This window comes from Podarcis bocagei (genome assembly GCF_964188305.1).
Source record: "Podarcis bocagei genome assembly, chromosome: 9".
NCBI lineage: Eukaryota > Metazoa > Chordata > Lepidosauria > Squamata > Lacertidae > Podarcis > Podarcis bocagei.
This window is the reverse complement of record NC_138134.1, coordinates 35469641-35491929: the sequence shown is the minus strand read 5'-3', so window position 1 is coordinate 35491929 and position 22289 is coordinate 35469641. Positions and strand designations below refer to the sequence as shown.

General features: G+C 41.5%; 1 protein-coding gene and 1 long non-coding RNA gene across 27 annotated transcripts in view; both read left to right on the top strand.

Moving 5' to 3' along the window:
- LOC308595143 (uncharacterized protein) overlaps nt 1–22289 on the top strand; it is a gene marked incomplete at its 5' end in the record, with an annotated part of 114104 nt that overhangs the window by 69190 nt on the left and 22625 nt on the right. For 4 of the 26 annotated variants that reach the window (XM_081209161.1, XM_081209160.1, XM_081209153.1 and 1 more), the window contains 3 exons: nt 6613–6652; nt 7961–8076; nt 11700–11836. In XM_081209161.1, coding sequence (XP_081065287.1) covers nt 6613–6652; nt 7961–8076; nt 11700–11818 — 275 coding nt within the window. In that variant the 3' untranslated portion in view covers nt 11819–11836. Of the gene's footprint in view, nt 1–3966; nt 4173–4659; nt 4901–6612; nt 6671–6820; nt 6839–7960; nt 8077–9698; nt 9812–10962; nt 11054–11160; nt 11179–11699; nt 11837–16120; nt 16378–21038; nt 21219–22289 lie in introns of those variants that run through there. The other 22 variants (XR_014011749.1, XR_014011750.1, XR_014011754.1 and 19 more) reach the window with 18 other exon arrangements.
- On the top strand, nt 790–2819 carry LOC308594822. Its single transcript, XR_014011638.1, has 2 exons — nt 790–2430; nt 2594–2819. It is a non-coding gene; the product is annotated as an uncharacterized lncRNA (long non-coding RNA).

Sequence of the window (22289 nt, the reverse complement as noted above, 5' to 3'; positions counted from 1 at the left end):
GTCACATTTGTATATTGTATTTTACAACACACTTAAAGCGTTTCATTTGCAGCTGTATAGCTGAGTCTGTGCACTGTTGACTGGTAGGGCTGAGCTATGGCATAGAGAGGTTCCATTTGTATCCTGCATTCTGAAATGGAGTGATTTCAAGTTATTGAAGGAAGAGGCAGCAAGATAGAAAAAGGAAATCACAATCTCGGAGAAAGGACACATTGCTAATGAACAGCCAGAAGAACATGGAAATCTCACCGAAAAAGAAAGTTCAGTTTTATTTTCATCATTGTCTTTGGATTATGTCACTGATGTATTTTAAGGTGGTGGTGACGGTGGGAAATGAGAGCACAAAACCTGGCTGGCACTAGAACAAATGGGCTCATATTATTTGGGGGACCATCTTGTCCATCAGTTGCTTCAGACATCTTGTAAAGACATGTTTTTACCCAAGCTTTCCCTGACCCATAAGATCAGTCTTCATTTCTCCAAGTTCCCCTAAATTCTTTTACAGTAGTACCTCGGGTTACATACGCTTCAGGTTACATACGCTTCAGGTTGCAGACTCCGCTAACCCAGAAATAGTGCTTCAAGTTAAGAACTTTGCTTCAGGATGAGAACAGAAATCATTCTCCGGCGGCGCAGCAGCAGTGGGAGGCCTCATTTGCTAAAGTGGTGCTTCAGGTTAAGAACAGTTTCAGGTTAAGTATGGACCTCCAGAACGAATTAAGTACTTAACCTGAGGTACCACTGTATATGCTTCTAGGCCACTGTTTTACTGGTTTTTGCGTTGTAATTTTGTTTTAATGACATTGTTTTAATGCTGTAGACATTTTTATTTTTTATTTTTTAAAATGTGGTTTGTAAATTCTTTTAAATATGAGAGACAATTCACATTAGTAAGCCCTCTTAGATAAAGAAATTCACTTTACTGAGGTTTCTGGAGTTTTGGTACAATATGAATTAAAATTGGTAAATATATCTGGTATCTGGCTACACTGTGTTTTCATAAAACTGTAACTCCAATTACTGTGTTAAAACATTTTTATCCTGCTTTCTAACAAGATACTCCAAGCATAATATTTTAGCTGAACCCCCACTGCATTGGGATAAGACATTGTATGAATTTTTCTGCTGTTTTTTGTAGCAAAAGCCATTACAAAGCAAGACACACATAAAACAAAATACAATTAAAACTGGGTATTGGGTGAAATAAATATTTGCTCCCCTGAATAAATTAACTTGTCATTCCCACAAACCTCTTTCTAGGTGCAACTCTAAAGGAAAAACATCAGGAAAGTCAAGAAGAAATTTTGTGTTGGGAAAGAAAGTGTATAGGACAATAAATGTTTTGGAATATTTTTGGAGATTTAATAACTAATGACACAAGGGCGAAACAAGCTACCTTTTCAGAAATGCTAAGGTGACCTGCCCCTAATAAAAAAATATTCAGGTACCCCATTGATCTGTCACCTGAGAGATTTAAATATTTGGACAAGGCTGTTCATAAGTCCTCATAAATTGGGCAAACAAGTAAATAGTTGGGTAAATCTTCAGGCACATATGCCCGCATGGGCAGACTCTCTCTTCAGGGGGAATCTGGCAATCAATGGACCCCCCTTTTTCTAATACAGGCACATAAAAGACAGATAAATTTTACTCCATGGTTTCACACGTAGTTTTCATATAAAATTTGTGCTGTATTCTGTCACCCATGGGATGGCATTTTAAACAAAATCTCAACATTATTTTTACATCACCACCTTAGTATACAATTCACATAAATTCACCTTAAATAGAAAAATGTGGAGTTTTCCCACCTATAAATGTTTCAACTACCTTTTGTATTAATATCCTTTCAAAACTCCAAAATACAGGTGGAAAATTCCCTATTTTATGTCAGCTATTAAAATAAGTTATTTGTTCTTTCTATGATTTTCCTGGTGGCAGACAAAAACATAAGGAAGGGGCAATATGAGGATTTCAAACCTTTGTGGGTTTTAATATAACATTTAGGATTTTTCCTAGAGGTTTTTGTGAACTCTACTGAGTTAATGACTCTTAAGTCAATGATAGTGCTACTGTAATTTCCCTTATATGGTCAATCATGTGGACAGAATACAGATCTCCATATAAGGGTTCACCCATTGTATTTCATCACAACTGAGTTGACCTGATACATCATCAGCCTTTGTTAGACTTGGTCACTAGTTTCCAGGGGAGGGGTGTGGAAAGCCAAGTGGTGCCACTACAGTTCACAACCTCTGAAAGGCCCATCAAGGCGGGTGCTAAGAGCTCAAAGGGGAAGCACAGTAACAGACATGGCAAAATTCAGACCAATCAGGAGCATGACCCGTTGCCACCGCAGAAAGCCACAAAAGAGACGTCATGGAGGTGGATCTGGAGGAAAAAGGAGACAGCCTGGGAAAACAAAGAGAGGTGAAGACTTTTGTGCATCACTTAAACTAGAGGGGTGCTACAGTTCTGTAACAAATAGGGCAGGTGGCAGCCTCCACTCATAAAAATGTGATTTACTTCTGAAGGAGCATTCAGGTTATTAAGCATATTAAGTACTGATGGTGTTTTCTGTCTCCTTTTCCAGGTCACAGGTCCCATGGTCTCAAGAGGCAGAGGAAGAGGAGACACGACTAAATTCCCTCTTCATGGTCTTCTCTGTTCTTGATCTGAAAAGCTGACCTTTCTAAAACTTCCACCAAACATGAAATTGAAGCAAATTTTCCATCAAGAGACCCAGGATGTCTTCCCAGGAATCAAGGAACAGAAAAACATTTGAGCAAGGCCGCCTGTCAATAAATGCTAGCATTTAATTCCTGTTTCATGTCTCATTCAACTGTAGGAAAGATATTTACACAACTTTACACAACTGTTGGTTTTTGACATTCACACTAATAGGTCAACATTCAGTTATCACTTCACATCCAATAAAAATGCTCATGTTCTCTTGTATGTTTTGCTCACATAGAAATATATCTACCATATAACAGTATACTGCAACTGCACCATATACCAGTATTTTACACTGCAACTTATCTGGGACTATCTGGACAATAAATAAATACCATATTTTTCGCCCTATAGGATGCACCGTCCCATAAGGCGCACCTAGTTTTTTGGGGGGGAAATAAAGGGGAAAAAATTATTTTCCCCCCAAGCGCGGGGCTGAGGCGGGGGAAGCCCGAGCTTCCCCCGCCCCCAGCCCCCAAACAGGCAGCTCTCTGCAAGCCATGGGAGCCCAGCGCTGGCTCCCGCTGCTTGCAGAGAGGTCCGCGAAGCCTGGACGTGCTGAGCTCAGCGCGCGGGCAACTCTCTGCAAGCAGCGGGAGCCCAGCGCCGGGCTCCCGCTGCTTGCGGAGAGGTGCGCGAAGCCTGGCGAGCGAGAGGGGTCGGTGCGCACCGACCCCTCTCGCTCTCCAGGCTTCAGCGAAAGCCTGCATTCGCCCCATAGGATGCACACACATTTCCCCTTCATTTTTGGAGGGGAAAAAGTGCGTCCTATAGGGCGAAAGATACGGTAAGTGAATGTGACAAGTATCAGAGGATTTTGGGATGAACTTTCTTTTCAGTATTGACTGTTCACTATAAAACAGCACCTTTTCTCCATTGCTTGATTCCCCTAACAGTCTCTAAGGAATATGAACATTCCTTTTGGGTGAATCTCAGAACACTGAGACGTTACTAGGATAACCAACTGCCACTGGCTATTTCCCAACAAAAGAAGAGAGAAATCTTACACTGCAGTTCCCATCTCAAAGCCACATTTCTGATCCTTCTCTCATATATATATATATATATATATATATATATATATATATATATATAATGGTTCCATTGCTTTTTATGCAACTAAAATGCCATAATGGGAGGCAGCCACTGACAAATCAGCAAAATGAGTTTTGTTCTTGGATTTTGCAGTAGTTTTGAATCAGCAGCTTCATCCAGACAACTGCAAGCAAGGGTACAGTCACTTAGAGCTGACCTGATATTTTGCTGCCTCGCCCTCTTCCATGTACAAAATCCAACTATACTGTAATTGTACTTTGACTCTGGGGGGCAGGTCAGCATTCTCCATGGCTCCCGAAGACTGCAGACTAACTTGGTGGGTTATGTGGCTATGTGGCCACACGGCTGTGTCGTAACAACATCAGAATCGGCTGAATCAGGTCAGAAGTTCTGCCTTATGTTCTTATAGCAGTCAGCCAGATCTTGTTTGTTGGGAGAGGAGGGACTTGGGGACATGGGTGGGACAGGTGTATGCCCCTGCCTCCACAGCAGCTTTGAGCTCCCAGATGTTCTTTTGAAAGCCTGAAGGTATTTTCTATCTACCCTCCTGTTCTCCAGTATTTTCTTTTGGAGCCAATTTGAAATTAGCACAAGCGTATTTTCTTACACAGGGGATTTTCTCATATTAGCCTATTTATTTTCTTCACAAGTTCATTTCTTTCCTGCTCATTTGTTTCCGACTAGCATTCCTGCCTTCCTGCCTTATTCTGTGCAGCTCTTCATGCATGGAGTAACTCCGCCCATACACACACACACACACACACACACTTCAAAATATGCACAAATAATACTTTGCACGAATAAATGTCTTTCGGGTCTTACCTTTCAAAAATTTGCATTACAATAATTCGCAAACGCCCACCTCCCAACAAATTATAAAACATACCATTCCTCTTGTAAATCAAACCAGCCAATTGGTCCATTTCTGTTAATTGAAGACATTTCCATAGCCTTTCTCATCCAGCTGGAACCAGAGACTCTTTCCACTTCTTGAGCCCAAACTACTCTGGCTGCGATCAGCAAGATCTTAACCAAAGACTCTTGTTCTTCCGATACTTCTTCCTTGATTCAGTTGAAAATAACATAGTAACTCTCACTTTAATTGTGCGTGAGTACTTTTATTCCTTCTATAAATTTGTAGTACAGTGTCAGTTCAGGCCATCTGAATTAAATTACAGGCACTAATTTGGTTACATACTTTAAAACTTTTGCAACTGTCTTCTCCAACTGTTAACAAAGCAAGTTATATTCTGTGACACCACTTTAATTACTGAAATGAAGTGCAGATGGCCTGGGCTTCAGTAGTGGCTGGTAAGTGGTGTACAAGTCTGGAGGAACCAGAAGCTCCAGTCACCACCAGCCCACCAGCTCCATCATCGATTATTAGTGGTTACAATTAGGGTTGGAGGAGAAATTTGATTTGTATCACATGTAAAGGTAAATTTACCCAATTCTGGAACAATCTGAGAACAGAAACACAGCCATCCTTCCAAAATGGCACTTTTCTGAATTTATCAATGCACTTCTCAAACGATGCATAAAGATACAAGTATACATTTGATGGAGTAAAGTGAGCATAAAAATGGATTGGTGAAAATTACGTGCAAAAATACATTATATTAGGGGAAACTGTATACAAAAATGTATATATTAGGAGCAGCTCACACTAAAATGCTGATGGAGTCCAGACTCCAGAAACAACGGAGGAAAGCTTTCGTGTATCCAACAGAGGAGAAAAAGAACACTATTGAGATACATACAGTCTAGAGACTATTGAGATACATACAGTCTATGGACTTGGTTACATCAACATGGGTAATAGTAGACCAAATGTGCAAATGACTAACTGGCATTCTAATTAAAGAGTGATGCTAGAAGGATCAGATTAGGTAAGGAAACCAAGTGACATTCATTGAGAGGCTTCAGTGTCACAAACAACAAGGAAAATTAAGACTGCCCACTAGCATACATGTATGTAAATCCAGGTTGAGAGGTATCTGTGGCCCTTCAGATGTGAACATGAACTCCCATAAGGCCCAGCCAGCATAGCCAGTGGTTGGTGCTGATGGGAGTTGGAGTCCAACTACATCTGGAGGACCAGAAGTTCCCCATGCCTAATGTAAAGAAATGATGAAGCTGCAGATATGTATATGTCAAAAAGGAACATCTGCGTTCATTTCTGAAGTCAGGATTTGTTTGTGCTCTAAAATTATCTGGGTACATTTTATTTACACAAGTCTATGGCAAGTTTTGAACTTGGAGTGCTTTGTGCTTTTCAGAAGCTCTGGGTTATTTTCAAACAGACAGTTTGTACAGATTAAAATGAATTTATCAGCCCAATAAATTATGAATAAATCATTGCTCCCTTGCAATAACCAACAATACCAGCTTGTCATCTCTTGGTATAAATGAAAAAAATCCAGAATATTGAAGGCAGAGGGAGAAAAGGAACATTTTGTTTTTTAAAAATGCTTAACAATAAAAAGTAGAAAACTGTGTCCTGTTTTTGAAAGGATATCCCTTGTGCTGACAGTCTTCCATGGCTTGATCTTGCTGGTGTCAAGTCAAGAGAGAGGCAGACAGGCCAAAGAAAACTCTGCCGAGATTGTATTTTAAGCAGGTCACCAAGTTTTTTGATTAGAAGAAAAGCTGTGAAACTAATCCAGATGAGATACCGAATCTTTGTTTATGTTCCACAAAGATAAAACTAAAATCTAACTCTCAGCAATAAGAAAAAGCCAGGAAGGTAAAAACTTCTTTATATTTTTTAAAAAAGTTTTTTTGTAACAGCTCCCCCCCCCTTTTTTCTCTTTTTGACAGTTGCCTGTGGAAAGCTGGCGGAAGTGATCCTAACCTTGAGGTAAACTCCCTGGGCAGGGTAGGATTGCTTTTAAAGCCTCTATACTCTGGTTTCTCTTCAGATCGTATAAATCTTTTGCCTTTTTAAAGCCTCTTGTCCTGTTGGGGCACCATGCTGCCGGTGAGGTAATAACCATGCGCCCATGGGAGGTCTGGACTCTGCTTGCCTAAGGAGGAACATGAAATGGTACTGGGGGGAAGGTTAAGCCAGAATTCTGTGCTCTCTCAGGGTTCAGCCCTACACCTGATAGTGGTGGAACATTTTGCTACTAAAATAAGTGGTATTAGTAAAAAACTGGGTTCAAAGGAAGTCCCAGACAACTGCTGTGTCCTTCCCATAGAAGACACAGCCCCTAGGGGCCGTGGAGGTTTTGGCCCCCATAATAAAATATTTGAGGGGGCCAGGCCCATGTGGAGTTGATGGGCATTCCCATTCAAATGGTGTGTGCGTGCATTGCATCATGTGATCCATTACACAGGGCGGGTCTTACCTGCACCCCCCCGAAATATTTTATTCAAAATGGCACCCATGTTCCTTACTCTCTATTCCCACTGGCGAAATAGAGAATCACATCCTGACCAGCTCTGCAGCCAGTTATAACACACCTTGAAAGGTATATAATGGCATCATCCCTATTGACTTTGGGGCATCTCTTAAAGACTTTTATGCCCCTAGGCTTGTGCAGCTGCTTTAAGTTAATGCTTAGCCAATCATTTTAGTGATTATTTTGTATTGTTCTTATGGTGTTGCATGTCTTATGTTATATCTTGCTGTGTACTGCCTTACTGTTTTATATGAATTAGTGGTATAGACACATTTTTAAACAAACAAACAAACAAACAAACAAACAAACAAACAAACAAATGCCTTGGCCCGGGAAGTGTGCAGGGTCAGCTGTTGACATTTTCTGAGGCAAAGGACAAGATGGTGTCCCCTCCCCTCCCATGTACAGAAGTCAGTTCAACAGGTAGTTGACTCTTAGGACTTGTCCACTCCAGAACAAAATGTGGACCGCCCCCAGTCCAGTGATGTCTGGGACCTTTATATCCGTGGTTTTCCAAATTTGAAATTTCCAGCCATTGGGGTTGGCACATTTAAATAGGAGTAAATCAAGGATAATGCTGAGATGGGAAGGGGCTTCATGTGGACCTGTCTACTTGAATGGGGAAACAGGCCACAATCACACATTTGTGCCAAGCCATGGTTGGTCTTAGTGTGATGTATAAGCCAGGCCAAAGTTTCTGTAACATGAGTGGCGGTCCCCAAAAACTACTTTACATTTTCTTAGATTTTTAATGATCATTGCAGGACCAAATTCACCGATCGGTTTAGAGATAATGCCAAACACAGCTGGAAAGAATTCTCTGCGCAATTGGCTTCAGATGAACTCCAAACAGGAGGACTGCAAGCAAGCAGTCTTGTGGGTAACACTCTGTCTACCAGGAAACTATAATTTTATGAGAGGAAGCAGTTTCCTTTTGGCTTAGCGTCAAATGACTTGTTCCATTCAAGATGTTAATGATGCCGCTTCCAAGGAAGAGTGTCGCCTGCCTGCCCTCCACCACAACACACCCATTCCTAATAATTCCAGTACTAAGGACACTTCAATTGATCTAAGATACGTAAGCCACACATACGGCACACAAAGGGCAAATCTGAGACTTCTGTGGGGCCTAGCGCGAGCAAGAAGGAGGAGCTTCCCAGTGTAGACATCTAGGCTGCTAGAAACCTGTGGCACCTATCATCTGGAAAGCTGGGCTCTTCTAGGCTCTTGCCTCCTTTGGTTTGGAGTTATGTGAGGGCGGTGTGTCTCTCTCTCTGTGTGTGTGTACAGAGACTAATATGGTGGTGTGGCTGATTGTTTGCTGCCTGGCAGGTTGCCAGTGGGAAGTGATGTCTATGTCTGTGGGTGGTCGGCCTGAGCAGAGCAGGCAGCTTGGGGAAGAGCTGCGAAAGGTACAAAGGAGCTTATGGGAGCTCCCCTCGATCCTCACTTGTCAGTGCAATTGACAAGATGAGAGATAAGGAGACTGTGAGCCCAGTAGGAGCATACTTAAGGAGCGTATCTCCCTAAGAGCACCTCTGAATAAACATCTCTGCAAGTCTCCCTCTGCTTTATGTTAAATGATATGCTGATTGCTTCTGTATACTTGCCAACCGTTATGGAAAAATATTTGGCAGGGCACCTGAGATTGGAATTATGTGTAAGATTTTCTAGCATTCACATTGGCCTAGTTCTCTGGTAAGGTCAGGCGGCATGCTTGGAGCTCAGGTGACTACACACACACACACGCACACACACGCACACGCACACACACACACACACACACACACACACACACACACACAGAGTCACACTGCACATAGCAAACGTGTGAGGGGGCAATGAGAACAACCCTAATTCAGCCAGCACCACTTGTTTTTCTCTTCAACCTCCATAGATTGGAGGGTGATTGAAGGTTTGTTCACACATTACTCTGAACACAAGCACAAGCTGTCTCTTCACAGGTACAAGTGTTTGTGTGGAAAAGTGTACACTTGTTGATTTGTATCGCTCAGCTACTACCTACACAGACTGTACCCTGATTGAATGCTACATGTGAGTAACTGTGTGAGTGTACAGATCTACAACTTGTTTACACAGATGCCTTGATTGTACTCTCATGGACTGTAACATATGAACACCCTTTATGTGAAGCAGGGAGCCTCCTGTATGCACCTTTCTGAATCTTTTCCCAGAGAGATTTTACCTGGGAATGGCCACTTTCTGCCACTCTTATTTTATAGCCCTGTTCAAGCATGAAACCCCCGTGCAGTTTCAATTGTGTGCAGGAGAGACTGAGAGTGCATTCTCTGGCCCCTCCCTTTCTGTTGGATCCACCTGGTCCCACCTCTCACCTCCTTAGCTCTCTATACAATTTAGATCGTGCTGGATACTGAAATGGCTTTTATTCTTGGGTGAATAAGCTTTAGGGATTTCGAAGCCATTGTGTACTGATTCGTTTCCACAGCCTTGCCTGCCAAGTTAAAAAAGAAAGAAAGATGCCAAATGTCCTGTGCAACCTCAGCAGTTGACATCAAATGTCATATGAAGCCTGGGGATCTATCTATGAAACTGCATGTGCTGATGTGCATCAGTGTTCGCCCTGCTCTTTCCTGGTAGAGTACAAAACAAGTACTTCTTGCTCAGGAAGAATTTGTGTAGCACATTCTCTCTTGAACAAGATTATGATGCTGTTACCCTGTTTATAAGCTGGGTTGATAGCTAGCAAATTAAGATACTTGAATAATCAGTAGGAAAGCTACAGTATTGGGCAGCTATGTGCTCAAATGCGCATATTCACTGTGATCCAACTGAGGCCGCATAGATAGCTCTAAGGATTCACTGTGTGCAGAATTCCTGATTCCAGAAAGGCTCGTCCAGCAACCACAGCCTGGCTGTGCACAACAGTCGGATTACTGGCAATAACACAAACCATATATTCAGAGGTAGGAGGGTAGAATGTGGGGAGAGAAGATCGGATTATAGTTATTTTCCTCCACCCAAACAATGGATTTATGTTACCAATAATCTGCCTTGCACTGCTAGACAGGGCTGCTGCTCAGGCATACGGTTGTAGTAGGACCATTATCTATCTTTCTGTTAAATAAAGCAGGCCCAAATTCCAGTAACTGCAAGTAATAAGTGGCTACAGTTATTCTACATGTCTTATCTGGCCAGCTAAGTGGTGAACAGATGATCATGAGACAGTAAGACTAGAAATTATGACTTTTTAGTTCAATCAATAAAATATTCACTTTGACAGAGACCTATTTTGATTTAATAAATGATTGCTATGAGGCTATATAAACTAGATATTTTGATGATGATGATGATACAGGGGGAATGTGACATAGTGCGTGGAGAACACTAGATTGGAATGCTCCATACACAGTTCGGCAAGGCTTTCAAAAGAGATTTATTTAAATTAAAAATTAAATTCTGTTGGCATTCCTTCAGATATTAGACAACATTTGAATGTACTTGGCTTCCATGTCAGTGCACTATACTAGGCGGTCTTATTCTGCATATTCTATTCTGCACATTAAAACCAAGACAGATATTGTTAAAAATTATTTCAGCAGTTGTTCTTAATAGAAGTTCTTCCAGTCATTTTAGAAAGCAGCGCACAGAAAGAGAAAGTTGTCATTCTTATTTTTCCTATTATTATTATTATTATTACTAAAGACATTATCTTTGCGATCCATGAGTGAAGATTAAGCAGCGAGAGGACTGACCCTGATCTTCTCTGTATGTTCGTTGCTTAAAGGACATTGGCAGGAAATGGTCAGCATGAGGACACAATGAAAGGAAACAAACGCAGCAGAAAAAGTTTCACTGATAACATGTGATCGGAGCTGGTGAGCAGCTTCAGCCGGTCATCCAGCTATTCAGGCCAAAGTCTCAAAAGCACAGTGCTGACTCAAACAAGAATGTGTCAGAGAAGCATGTGCAGGGCTGGTGAATGACACCTGACACACGGCAGGTGGGCGGGGAGGGAGGGAAAATCTTTTTGCAAATTACCATATTGTGCAATGCACTTCTTGTTTAATCAGTCAACGTCCATTTGAGAATGCTTCTTTTGGAATGAATTAAAGGTGGCTGTGTTTCAAGAGTAATAATATATGCTTTATGAAAGACGGAATCATAGACATAGTGGGTGCTCAGTTAGCAAAAACAACCATTCATTCCATCTCTTTGTATCTTAGCAATTGAAAATACACAATGCTAGGAGTCAGCTGCTTGCTTCAAGATATCCATATAGACCTCTCACCTGTATAGGGTGACTAGTTCTTGTAAGGCTTGCTGAGCCAATCGGAAGGGGTAATAGAATAGAACAAGCAATATTCTCAGTAGCGTGCTCAACCTGGGTCCTTTTCTACAGTGGAGGCCTCACAGAGAGAGGGGGAGAGAGAGATAGGAAGAGAGTGCACGATTGTATAGGGACCTCCAGACTAAGCATGAGGAAACTAAGTGGCTTTCTGGATGTTCTTTGACTCCCATCAGGCCCAGCCAGCAGCCAATGGTCAGAGATGATGGAAGCTGCAGTTCAAGAACATCGGAAAGGCCACACCCCTGCTGTCCAACTTGTGGTTCAACAGACAGAAGTGGACCACCACCTATGACCTCCTCGCTTGAGAAATGTAAGTCCCATATTTCTACTGGTAGTATTTTCTTAGCATAAGCAGAAGAGGCCAACATTAGTTTAAAGTATTTATACATCTCTCTTTAGCTGAAGAGACCCCTACAAACATCAGTCGTTGTCTAAGACTCACACTAGATCCCAGGGAAAGCACTGAAAAGCATTCGTGACTTGTATAATTACTATACAGTCATTCCTCGGGTTGCGAACGTGATCCGTGCAGGAGGCAGCCTGAAGCAGCTTGAAGCGCTGCGTCTGCACACACGCATGATGCAATTTGGTGCTTCTGCGTATGCACATTATGTCATTTTGTGTTTCTGCGCATGCGCAAGCGCCGAAACCCGGAAGTAACCTGTTCCAGTACTTCCGGATTCGGTGCAGTCTGCAACCTGAAAACGCGCAACCCATAGTGTTCGTAACCCGAGGTATGATTGTATAAAGAGCCATGTCAGGATATATGTACACAAATCAGGGAGCCAAAATATAAAGACTTTAAACAATGGGAACCAAAGAAGCTAAATGACAGCATGAATCTTCAAATTTTTCATAACAGACAGGGCCTATAAGGGGTATGGAAAGGGACCTGTGTTACAATTTTTACCTGGCACAGATAAATGATGCTTTGCTAATGGGTATCTGGTTCGCCACTGAGACTAATAGGATGCTCAGTGAAATGGATCCGACATCTGATCATAGAATCATAGAGTTGGAAGAGACCACAAGGGCCATCGAGTCCAACCCACTGCCAAGCAGGAAACACCATCAGAGCACTCCTGACATATGGTTGTCAAGCCTCTGCTTAAAGACCTCCAAAGTAGGAGACTCCACCACACTCCTTGGCAGCAAATTCCACTGTCAAACAGCTCTTACTGTCAGGAAGTTCTTCCTAATGTTTAGGTGGAATCTTCTTTCTTGTAGTTTGGATCCATTGCTCCGTGTCCGCTTCTCTGGAGCAGCAGAAAACAACCTTTCTCCCTCCTCTATGTGACATCCTTTTAAATATTTGAACATGGCTATCATATCACCCCTTAACCTCCTCTTCTCCAGGCTAAACATGCCCAGCTCCCTTAGCCGTTCCTCATAAGGCATCGTTTCCAGGCCTTTGACCATTTTGGTTGCCCTCCTCTGGACACGTTCCAGTTTGTCAGTGTCCTTCTTGAACTGTGGTGCCCAGAACTGGACACAGTACTCCAGGTGAGGTCTGACCAGAGCAGAATACAGTGGCACTATTACTTCCCTTGATCTAGATGCTATACTCCTATTGATGCAGCCCAGAATTGCATTGGCTTTTTTAGCTGCCGCGTCACACTGTTGGCTCATGTCAAGTTTGTGGTCAACCAAGACTCCTAGATCCTTTTCACATGTACTGCTCTCAAGCCAGGTGTCACCCATTTTGTATTTGTGCCTCTCATTTTTTTTTGTTGCAAATCCACTGAGTGGTAGCATAGTCAAGACCGCATTTTACCAGCTTCTTTACAAGAATATCATGGGGCACCTTATCAAATGCCTTGCTGAAATCAAGGTAGGCTACATCCACTGCGTTCCCTTCATCTACCAGGCTTGTAATTCTGTCAAAAAAACGAGATCAGGTTAGTCTGACATGACTTATTTTTCAGAAATCCATGCTGACTATTGGTGATCACAGCATTCCTTTCTAGGTGCTCACAGACTGTTTGCTTAATGATCTGCTCCAGAATCTTCCCTAGTATTGATGTCAGACTGACTGGGCAATAATTATTTGGGTCCTCTCTTTTCCCCTTTTTGAAAATAGGGACAACATTTGCCCCCCTCCAGTCTGCCGGGACTTCGCCTGTTCTCCAGGAATTCTCAAAGATGACTGCCAGTGGTTCTGAGATCACATCTGCCAGTTCTTTTAATACTCTTGGATGCAGTTCATCTGGCCCTGGAGACTTGAATACATCTAAACTAGCCAAGTATTCTTGTACTATCTCCTTAGTTATTCTGGGCTGTGTTTCCTTTGCTGAATCATTTGCTTCAAAATCTTCAGGTCGGGCATTGTTTTCTTTATCGGAGAAGACTGAGGCAAAGAAGGCATTGAGGAGTTCAGCCCTTTCTGTGTCCCCTGTTTGCATTTCACCATCTTCTCCTCTGAGTGACCCCACTGTTTCTTTGTTCTTCCTTTTGCTACGAACATACCCATAAAAGTCTTTTTTGTTGCTTTTAACCTCTATAGCAAGCCTGAGTTCATTCTGTGCTTTAGCTTTTCTGACTTTGTGTCTACACGTGCTGGCTATTTGTTTGAATTCCTCTTTGGTGGTTTCCCCCCTTTTCCATTTTTTGTACACATCCTTTTTTAATCTTAACTCAGTTAAAAGTTCTTTAGATAGCCACCCTGGCTTCTTTAGGCACCTTCCATGTTTCCGTCTCATTGGTATTGCCTGACGTTGTGCTTTTACTATCTCCCTCTTAACAAACTCCCAGCCATCATGAACTCCCTTTCCTTTTAGTATTACTGTCCATGGGATCTCACCCAGCACTTCCCTAAGTTTTATGAAGTCGGCTTTCTTAAAGTCAAGAAATTGAGTCCTAGTATGCTTGGCTGCTCCTTTCCGCTGTATAGTAAACTTCAGAAGAGCATGATCACTCGTGCCTAATGATCCTTCCACTTCTACCCCACTAACCAGGTCATCAACATTGGTTAGGACCAGATCTAAAATGGCTGTTCCTCTTGTTGCTTCTCCCACTTTCTGGACAATGAAGTTGTCTGCAAGGCCAGTGAGGAATCTGTTTGACCTTATGCTCTTGGCTGAGTTTGACATCCAACAAATATCCGGGTAATTGAAGTCCCCCATTACTACTATCTCCCTTCCTTTTGCATACTTGGCCATCTGTTCCAGGAAGGCATCATCTATGTCCTCCGTGTGGCTTGGGGATCTATAGTAAACTCCCACAATGAGGTCACTGTTATTCTTCTCTCCCTTAATTTTGACCCAAATGCTCTCACTCTGGCTTTGAGGTTCTAAATCTTGGATCTCTTCACTGGTATACACATCCCTGACATATAACGCCACTCCTCCTCCTTTCTTGTCTGGTCTGTTTCTCTGAAATAGATTGCATCCCCCCATTATTACATTCCAATTGTGGGACTTATCCCACCAGGTTTCAGTGATGCCTATTATGTCATATTTAGTTTGCTGTACCAAGAGCTCAAGCTCATCTTGTTTATTTCCCATGCTTTGCGCATTAGTGTACAGACATTGAAGTCCATTAATCATTCCCCCGTGTCTCTTATTTAAGGATTTTTTCCTCCCACCACTAGGTCTGCATGCTGTTTGCTCCAGCTTCCTATTCTTAGGCATGTTCACACATTACATTCAACTGGGTTAGGGGAGAAATTCCATTCACATTTAAAGGTGAACTTACTAATTTGCATTTTACAAAACAACACACAAACTGAAAGACGCAAAAATTTGTGCTGCTCTGAAGTTTGCAATGCACTTCTCCAGCCAAGTATTATTTACCAAAAAAAATCATACAGTGTGGCTGTAGATTCATATATTAGTGAAAATAACACACAAACCCCCGTTGTATTATGGGGAAATGCTTTTCAAAAATGTATATATCAGGATAAATTCCATACGAGAATGTGTAAGGAGATTTGCACTAAAATGCTGATGAACAAAGCTTTAAAAAATGGATTGCAAATTAATGTGGAGAACCTCAGATTGGAAAAATGAGAAACTGTGAGAAGGCAAAATTGACTCCAACATATTCACTCAATCCTACATTCAAAGAATGTGCAACACAGTAGATGAGCTATACAAATTAACAAGTGTAATAATAATAATAACAATAATAATAATATTTATACCCCGCCCAGCCACTCTGGGCAGCTTACAGCTTACACATAAAAACATAGTAAAATGTCAAACTTTAAAAACTTCCCAATACACCGCTGCCTTCAGATGCCTTCTAAAACTTGCACAGTTCTTTATCTCCTTGATATCTAATGGGAGGGCTTTCTACAGGGAGGGTGCCACTACTGAGAAGGCCCTCTGCCTAGTGTAAACTCTTTCAAACACCTTCACATGTGCAAAGACACTCTGTGTTCAGAGTAATGTGTGAACAAGCAATTTAAGAGACATCACATGAGTGAAAAACACCTTTTACATGTGGAAGAGCACTTTGGGGTCCAACAAATAGTTTTTTTTCTCTCATTGAGAGGGAGGGTGTCCAGTAATGATGTGAAATCACTACATATTATTCTTTAGAAGAGCTCTAACTTTTTCTGTTGTTTTTTTCCCACCTTTCAAAATGCTGCCAGGGATAACATGCTTTCTAGTTAATACGTAATAAAAAGTACAATGCCTTTCATATAATCATCCAGGAAAAACAGGATTTGGGTCAGTTAATTTCAAACAGGCTTCAGTGGTCTTTCCAGCTGGCAATGGCACCAGTATCAAAACGCCTGGCAGAGCTATCAGTCTTCAGATGTGATGGTACGATCAAATTATGAAGGAATGAGAGACAATACAGAGGAGAAGTCAATACTTTATTGCATCCTTGCCATGGTTTGAAAGCTGGATTCGCACCAAAATGATTTCCGTTTCTTGATCACAGTTCTGGCACTGCTGTTTTTGACTGCCAAACACTCAGGACTCCTCTGTCCTAAAATGTTGGAATCATGGAAGGCTGAGCTTCCCTTTCAAATATAAACTTAATGGGGCTTAGCCATCATCCTACATTGGGGGTACTAAAAAGCAGTGGGCAGTAGCTAGGATCCTCCCAAATTGAAGTAATGAATCTGGTCACTGCATTAGTGGATCTAAAATCTACCTTTCCCTATGTGGTTGTGGCTAGTGTGTGTGTTTATTTGAAAGAACCCTGCATTTGCAAAACGCCACCTAAATATATTATGAGTGAAGTGTTTTGCAAAATTTTGGCAAGGTCTGAAGCGTTAAAAGGGAAATCTGGCTTTGGAATTGTGTAGCACAGGGATAGATAATGTGATGCCCTGCAGAGGCTGTTTGGCTCCAACTCCCATCAGCCCCAGTCAGCATAGCCAGCAGCTAGGAATGCTGGGAGCTGGAGTCTACCAACATCTGCAGCACAGCTACCTTTGGCTTAGCAAAAGAAAAAGAAGGAAACAACACAAAAAGCAACGGAAATACTTCATTTTGGCTGTCAGACTTTGCAAGGAGGAGCGAATTTCCAAAACTGAGTCGACATTGGTGTTATAAAATTTGAGATGAAGCTCAAAGTTTATGTTCTAAGTGTGATAACTCTCAACATATCGAATGCCAGTTGCTTCTGCTTGGAGGCCAGCATGGGAGACTATAGCCGTATAAGGGCACCTCACATCTCCTGGCAACCACGTTGTTAAGGACAGATTACTTTTGTACAGTATGAAATTATGAAAGGAGAAAGAGTGAGAAAGCATATTTTTTAAAGGCAATTATAAATGAACAGAGGGCACTGCTGTCATGTTTTACTTTCATTGTGTACATTGCTTTTTTAGGCTGGGGAGTGCTTCTGACATTACAAAGTGAAATAACAAATTCCCTCTTTTATTGTTTATTGAAAAGAGTCTTGCCTTTCTTTCCCCCTCTGGAACAAAACTCCCACGTTCCTTCAGACACTAGCAAGGACACCATGGGCATAACTAGGATTTTTGTTATGGGGGGCAGGCCTTTTGTTGGTGGGGGCAGAACCTCAGTTAGCTATGTATTTTTATTGATTTTTATTGATTTTTATTGATTTTTATTGATTTTTATTGATTTTTATTGATTTAGGGAGGCAGCTGCCCCTCCCTGCCCCCCGGGCTATGCCCATGAAGGACACTGCATTGTTCCACTTGTGGATGGGCTATAGCTCAGTGGCAAAGCATAAATCTGCATGCTAGAAGGTCCTAGGGAAGAGATGGTGCCCTGCACCACCTTTATATTTTAAAGAAGAACCATAGCTCAGTGGTAGGGTATTGGCTTTGCATGCAGAAGGTCCCAGGAGGTTTGATTCCTACTAAATCCAGGTAGGACTGGGAATATCCCCAGCCTGAATCCTGAAGATTCGGTGCCAGTCCATGTGGACAGTACTGAACTAGATTCACCAGTGGGCCTGACTCAGTTTAATGCAGTTTCCTATGTTCCCATGTTTCCTCTCAAAAGGATTTCTAGGAGACACACACCTGTGTTGAAAGATGGGCTCAGTCATCTAGGACATGTTTCATAGGCCTCTAAACAGTCCATCTGTGTTTATTGAAAGTTTGTTGGGTGGGCAAGCTGCCTCTTCATGTTGAGGCAAAACCTCCTGGGCTTTCAACCCAGTATTCCCATTTACTCCGAAACCTACGAGTTACAACTGAGTAACTGGCTACTTTTCAATGAAGAATGAAGGGAAAGAGCTTCCAGGCTGAGTGTGACTTCGCCAGCCCAGCTTCCTTCTGGAATATTGGTTTTCTGTTAGGAATGCAGTTCTGTGGCACTGAAATTCACTCTTTCTCTTCCCCCTCTGTTGTAATTTTGGCTTTTTAAAAATAATGCAGAAAATAATATACATTTCAAGGGAGTTAACCTTTGGTCCCCACCCTTTTTCTGCCAAGTCAACCAACCATCAGTAGTTTAGTTGGACTGACATGTGGAAAAAGAATGAAAAAGCTTTGAATTCCAAGCTTCGAGACACTCAAACACTGATTTATCAGTACTTCATGTAATGGATGAAGCCATACTGGACAAGGTGAATGAGGAAATAGGTAGTGATAGGTAAACTCCCTTTCTTACAGTATTGACTTTGTCAGTATGAGCTTTTTTAGAACATGTCGTTTATGTGTGCACCTTTTCATCTTGCCGTCTTGCCTCTCTTCCCAAAACAACCATGTCCAGGAACAAAAACCGCATCAAACATTTGTATGAAATAGACAGAAGTGACTCAAATAGAGTAGACATTTGCCAAAGAAAAGGGTTTAGTTGGGTGGTCTGGACATGTCAATAAAAGCAATCAGTGAACGTTCCACTGAGAAGAATATTAAAGAAATTCTGCAAGCGCACTTACTGGCATTGTAGTTCATATTTCATTTCACAACAATCAGTGAGATTATCGGTGAGGTTAAGGGGTTTAAACTTTTGCACATATGCCTACAAAGCAGCTGGCTTTGGGTGCCGTTTGGCTGCATGCCAACTGTGCATGCGCAGAATTGCATTCTGCTTTCTTTGCTGATGAAAAAACCTTGTAATTAAAAACATTCGCAGCATTGTTACAAATGAATGCTAGAAATAGTTATGAGCATACTTCACTTGCACTGCAATTGAATATACCCACGCACCAGGAATAAGCCCTATTGAATTTAACAGGACTCCTGATTAATATGTAGGATTGCTGTGTTAATACTTAAATTAGATGTTCCTCTTATAAGACCCAGAGTCTTATAAGTTCAAGCTACAAGTTCAACGAACAATAGGTTGGATTCAGTGCAGACCTTTTCTAAGTGGATTCCCACGTAAGTGGTAAGTGGTAAGGCAGTTTTTGCTGATTCTCCTTCCTGAGATCTCCTCCTTCCCCTCCCATGCTATTCCACAGAATCCCTCAGCTAGAGCAGAGGTCTGCAGAGAGAAATGGCATTGGAAACTCCCACCTCCACCTGCCCATCCTTCCATGAGTAGATCTTTGGCCCATCAGTAGATCTAGCCCAAGTGTGTTTGATATAAAAACTTCTAGTATGATAATCATACTATAGGTCAAAATACATTGCATTTCTTTCTCTTCTAAAATTGCCTATTTTCTGGTTTTACATCTGAAATTCAAACAAGATTTTCCTCTAATATTTTAAGTTATAGCTACTGTCTCAGATCTTATGGGGTATGATATCTTACTCAGCCCTCAGTGGAATAGAAGCAGACATTGACTTTATAACTTTTTACAAATGTTTAAAATCCCGTTGTCTTCCATACAATTCCCCCAAAACTAGTCAATTTCAAAGAAAGAGGAAGAGACACCGTCTTCCTATGAGCAAAGGTTTGGATCAGAGGACTTCCTTTTAATTTCTGACTATTGTCCTCATATTTCATTCCTTTTTGTCATGAAAACAACATCTTCCTAGATCCTTCTTTAGACAGAAAGGAAACATGTTGGAAACATTATTAATGGGACCTAACAGAAACTCCTTATTTAAACAGAAAATCCAAATAAGATTTTACCATAGGGGAGAATTTTCTGATTTAATGTGTTTTTACAAGCACTTGAGAGGAAGAAAAAATAAAAATGATCAAGTAAACAAGATAAAATGGCTGAGCTTTGGGACATTATCTAAAGGCAGCAAGCAATGTAGAAGAAATGTTTGGAAAAATTATCAGAATTATGTTTTCTTTCTTTACTGGGGGGAGGGGGAATGCAGGGGAAATGAAAAAGCACAACCCAGTAAAATGTACAGCCAAAATGAAGAATAGTTTAGAACTTGAAAGGAAAAGAAAATGAGATACAAAAATATATAACTATGTTCCATATGGTAAAATTAGGGTACAATATGTAGTACCGTACTGCTACAGCCTCCCTTCACTCAAAACGGATGCTATCTCAAGCAGTTTACAGTAAATAGGCCAGTTATAGATTAGGGCTAATTCGAACCAGAATCCCCAAAATTATCTGTGTTATGGAGAAGTTAAACAAACGGCATATATATTTGTGTATGTATGTATTAAAAGCCGTGTCTACTGTAGATTCTGCTTAACAGTTTTCCATCACCTTGCACCGGGAGTCCCAGGATTCTCATGCCCCATATCTTATTTTTATTGTCAAAGTACAGGTCAGTCAAAATATAGTTAAATATAATTAAATAAAAAAGGGGAGGAGATAATGTATAATGTACATAGTCATTCTCATGATTTGTGAATCATAGCCAATTCATTCATATATGAATATATATATAAGCACTTGGCTGTTAATGATACTTGTGGAATAGATTTATTTATATTATAGAATGTGATCCTGTTGTCAGATGTCAATTCTATAATGTTTATGGATTACTTCCGCAAATATAATCATATACACAAGAAGTGTACTACATGATGGAGGGATTTTTTTTAGAAGGTCAATCCCAAAGAGTCCATAGGAGATGCTGTCTCATGCATGTTGGCAAGATGACAAGCCACACATGTGTGGAAATGACTAATTAGCAAGGGGACATGGGAATCTGATGTTGCCCCCATTGGTAGAGACATGTCATGGAAAGGCCTGGGTGTTCTTAATTACAGAGGAAATAGCGCCACCCGCCTGCCCCAGTGGTCAAAGGTCATGGAAAATTGAAGAGCGTTTCTCAGGTGCACCTTTATTTCACACATTGGTTGCAGTCCCTACAAAAAGAATGTAAAGACCCAAATCTAGAAACATCTGTTGTTCAAATTCTTACTTCAAAATAAATCAGTCAGTCCAGAGAGTGCGTGTTCTATTGCTTTACAAGGCAGAGGAAGTACACTGCTCAGCCGGAATGATTTTTGCTTTTGCATTTTTGTTGCCATGGTGGGAAGGAAGAGGCAGATACCAATAAATGGGATTTAAACAGGCAGCAGTAAATGGGATTCAAACAGGCTTCATTGAAGGGACACAGCATATATCAGGGGTCAGCAAACTTTTTCAGCAGGGGGCCGGTCCACTGTCCCTAAGACCTTGTGGGGGCCTGAACTATATTTTGAAAAAAATAACAATGAACGCATTCCTATGCCCCACAAATAACCCAGAGATGCATTTTAAATAAAAGGACACATTCTACACGCTGATTCCTGGACCATCCGTGGACCAGATTTAGAAGCCGATTGGGCCGGATCCAGCCCCCGGGCCTTAGTTTGCCTACCCATGGCATATATGCATGGGCGTATGAGCATGAGCACATTGTTCTCACACTGGCACTGATTCACAAAGCTTAACATTCTCTTAATAAGAACACTGCAGTGAAAACTGCTTATTCAAGTATGTTATCCATGCTATCTCTATTCATTGAAGCTGAGTCCAGATTAAGACCCCAGTCCTGTACTTTACTTAGCTGGGAACAACACCGTTAAACTAAACAAAATTTGAATGGGATCGCACTGTCAGTCCGTTGAACTTGGTTCCCATTGAAATGAGTGGGATGAGCTATTCATGCCTTAAGTCCCATTGGTTTCAGTATAAACTGGGTTCCACTAAGAGGCTGCAGGCCTAACCCTATTTACATGTAAGCTAGCCACAATGGCTATGTTCTTGCCTCTGAATTGCTGGGAACCACAGGCAGGGGGAATGCTATTGCAGTCAGGTTCTGCTTGTGATAGCTATGTGAACAGTGTGGGGGGCTAGACGGAACCTATTCTATTTTTTTACCATTCCAATCACTTCTGGAGCAGATCTGGAAATCATTGGGGATTGAGGGTGTGTGTGTGTGCTTGAAGAGAGAAAGCCTTCCACTCAAAGAGCCACTGCTCTTGTTGTGCTTTCTTTATCCAAGGTCAGACAACCTGCTTGGAAACTTGAGC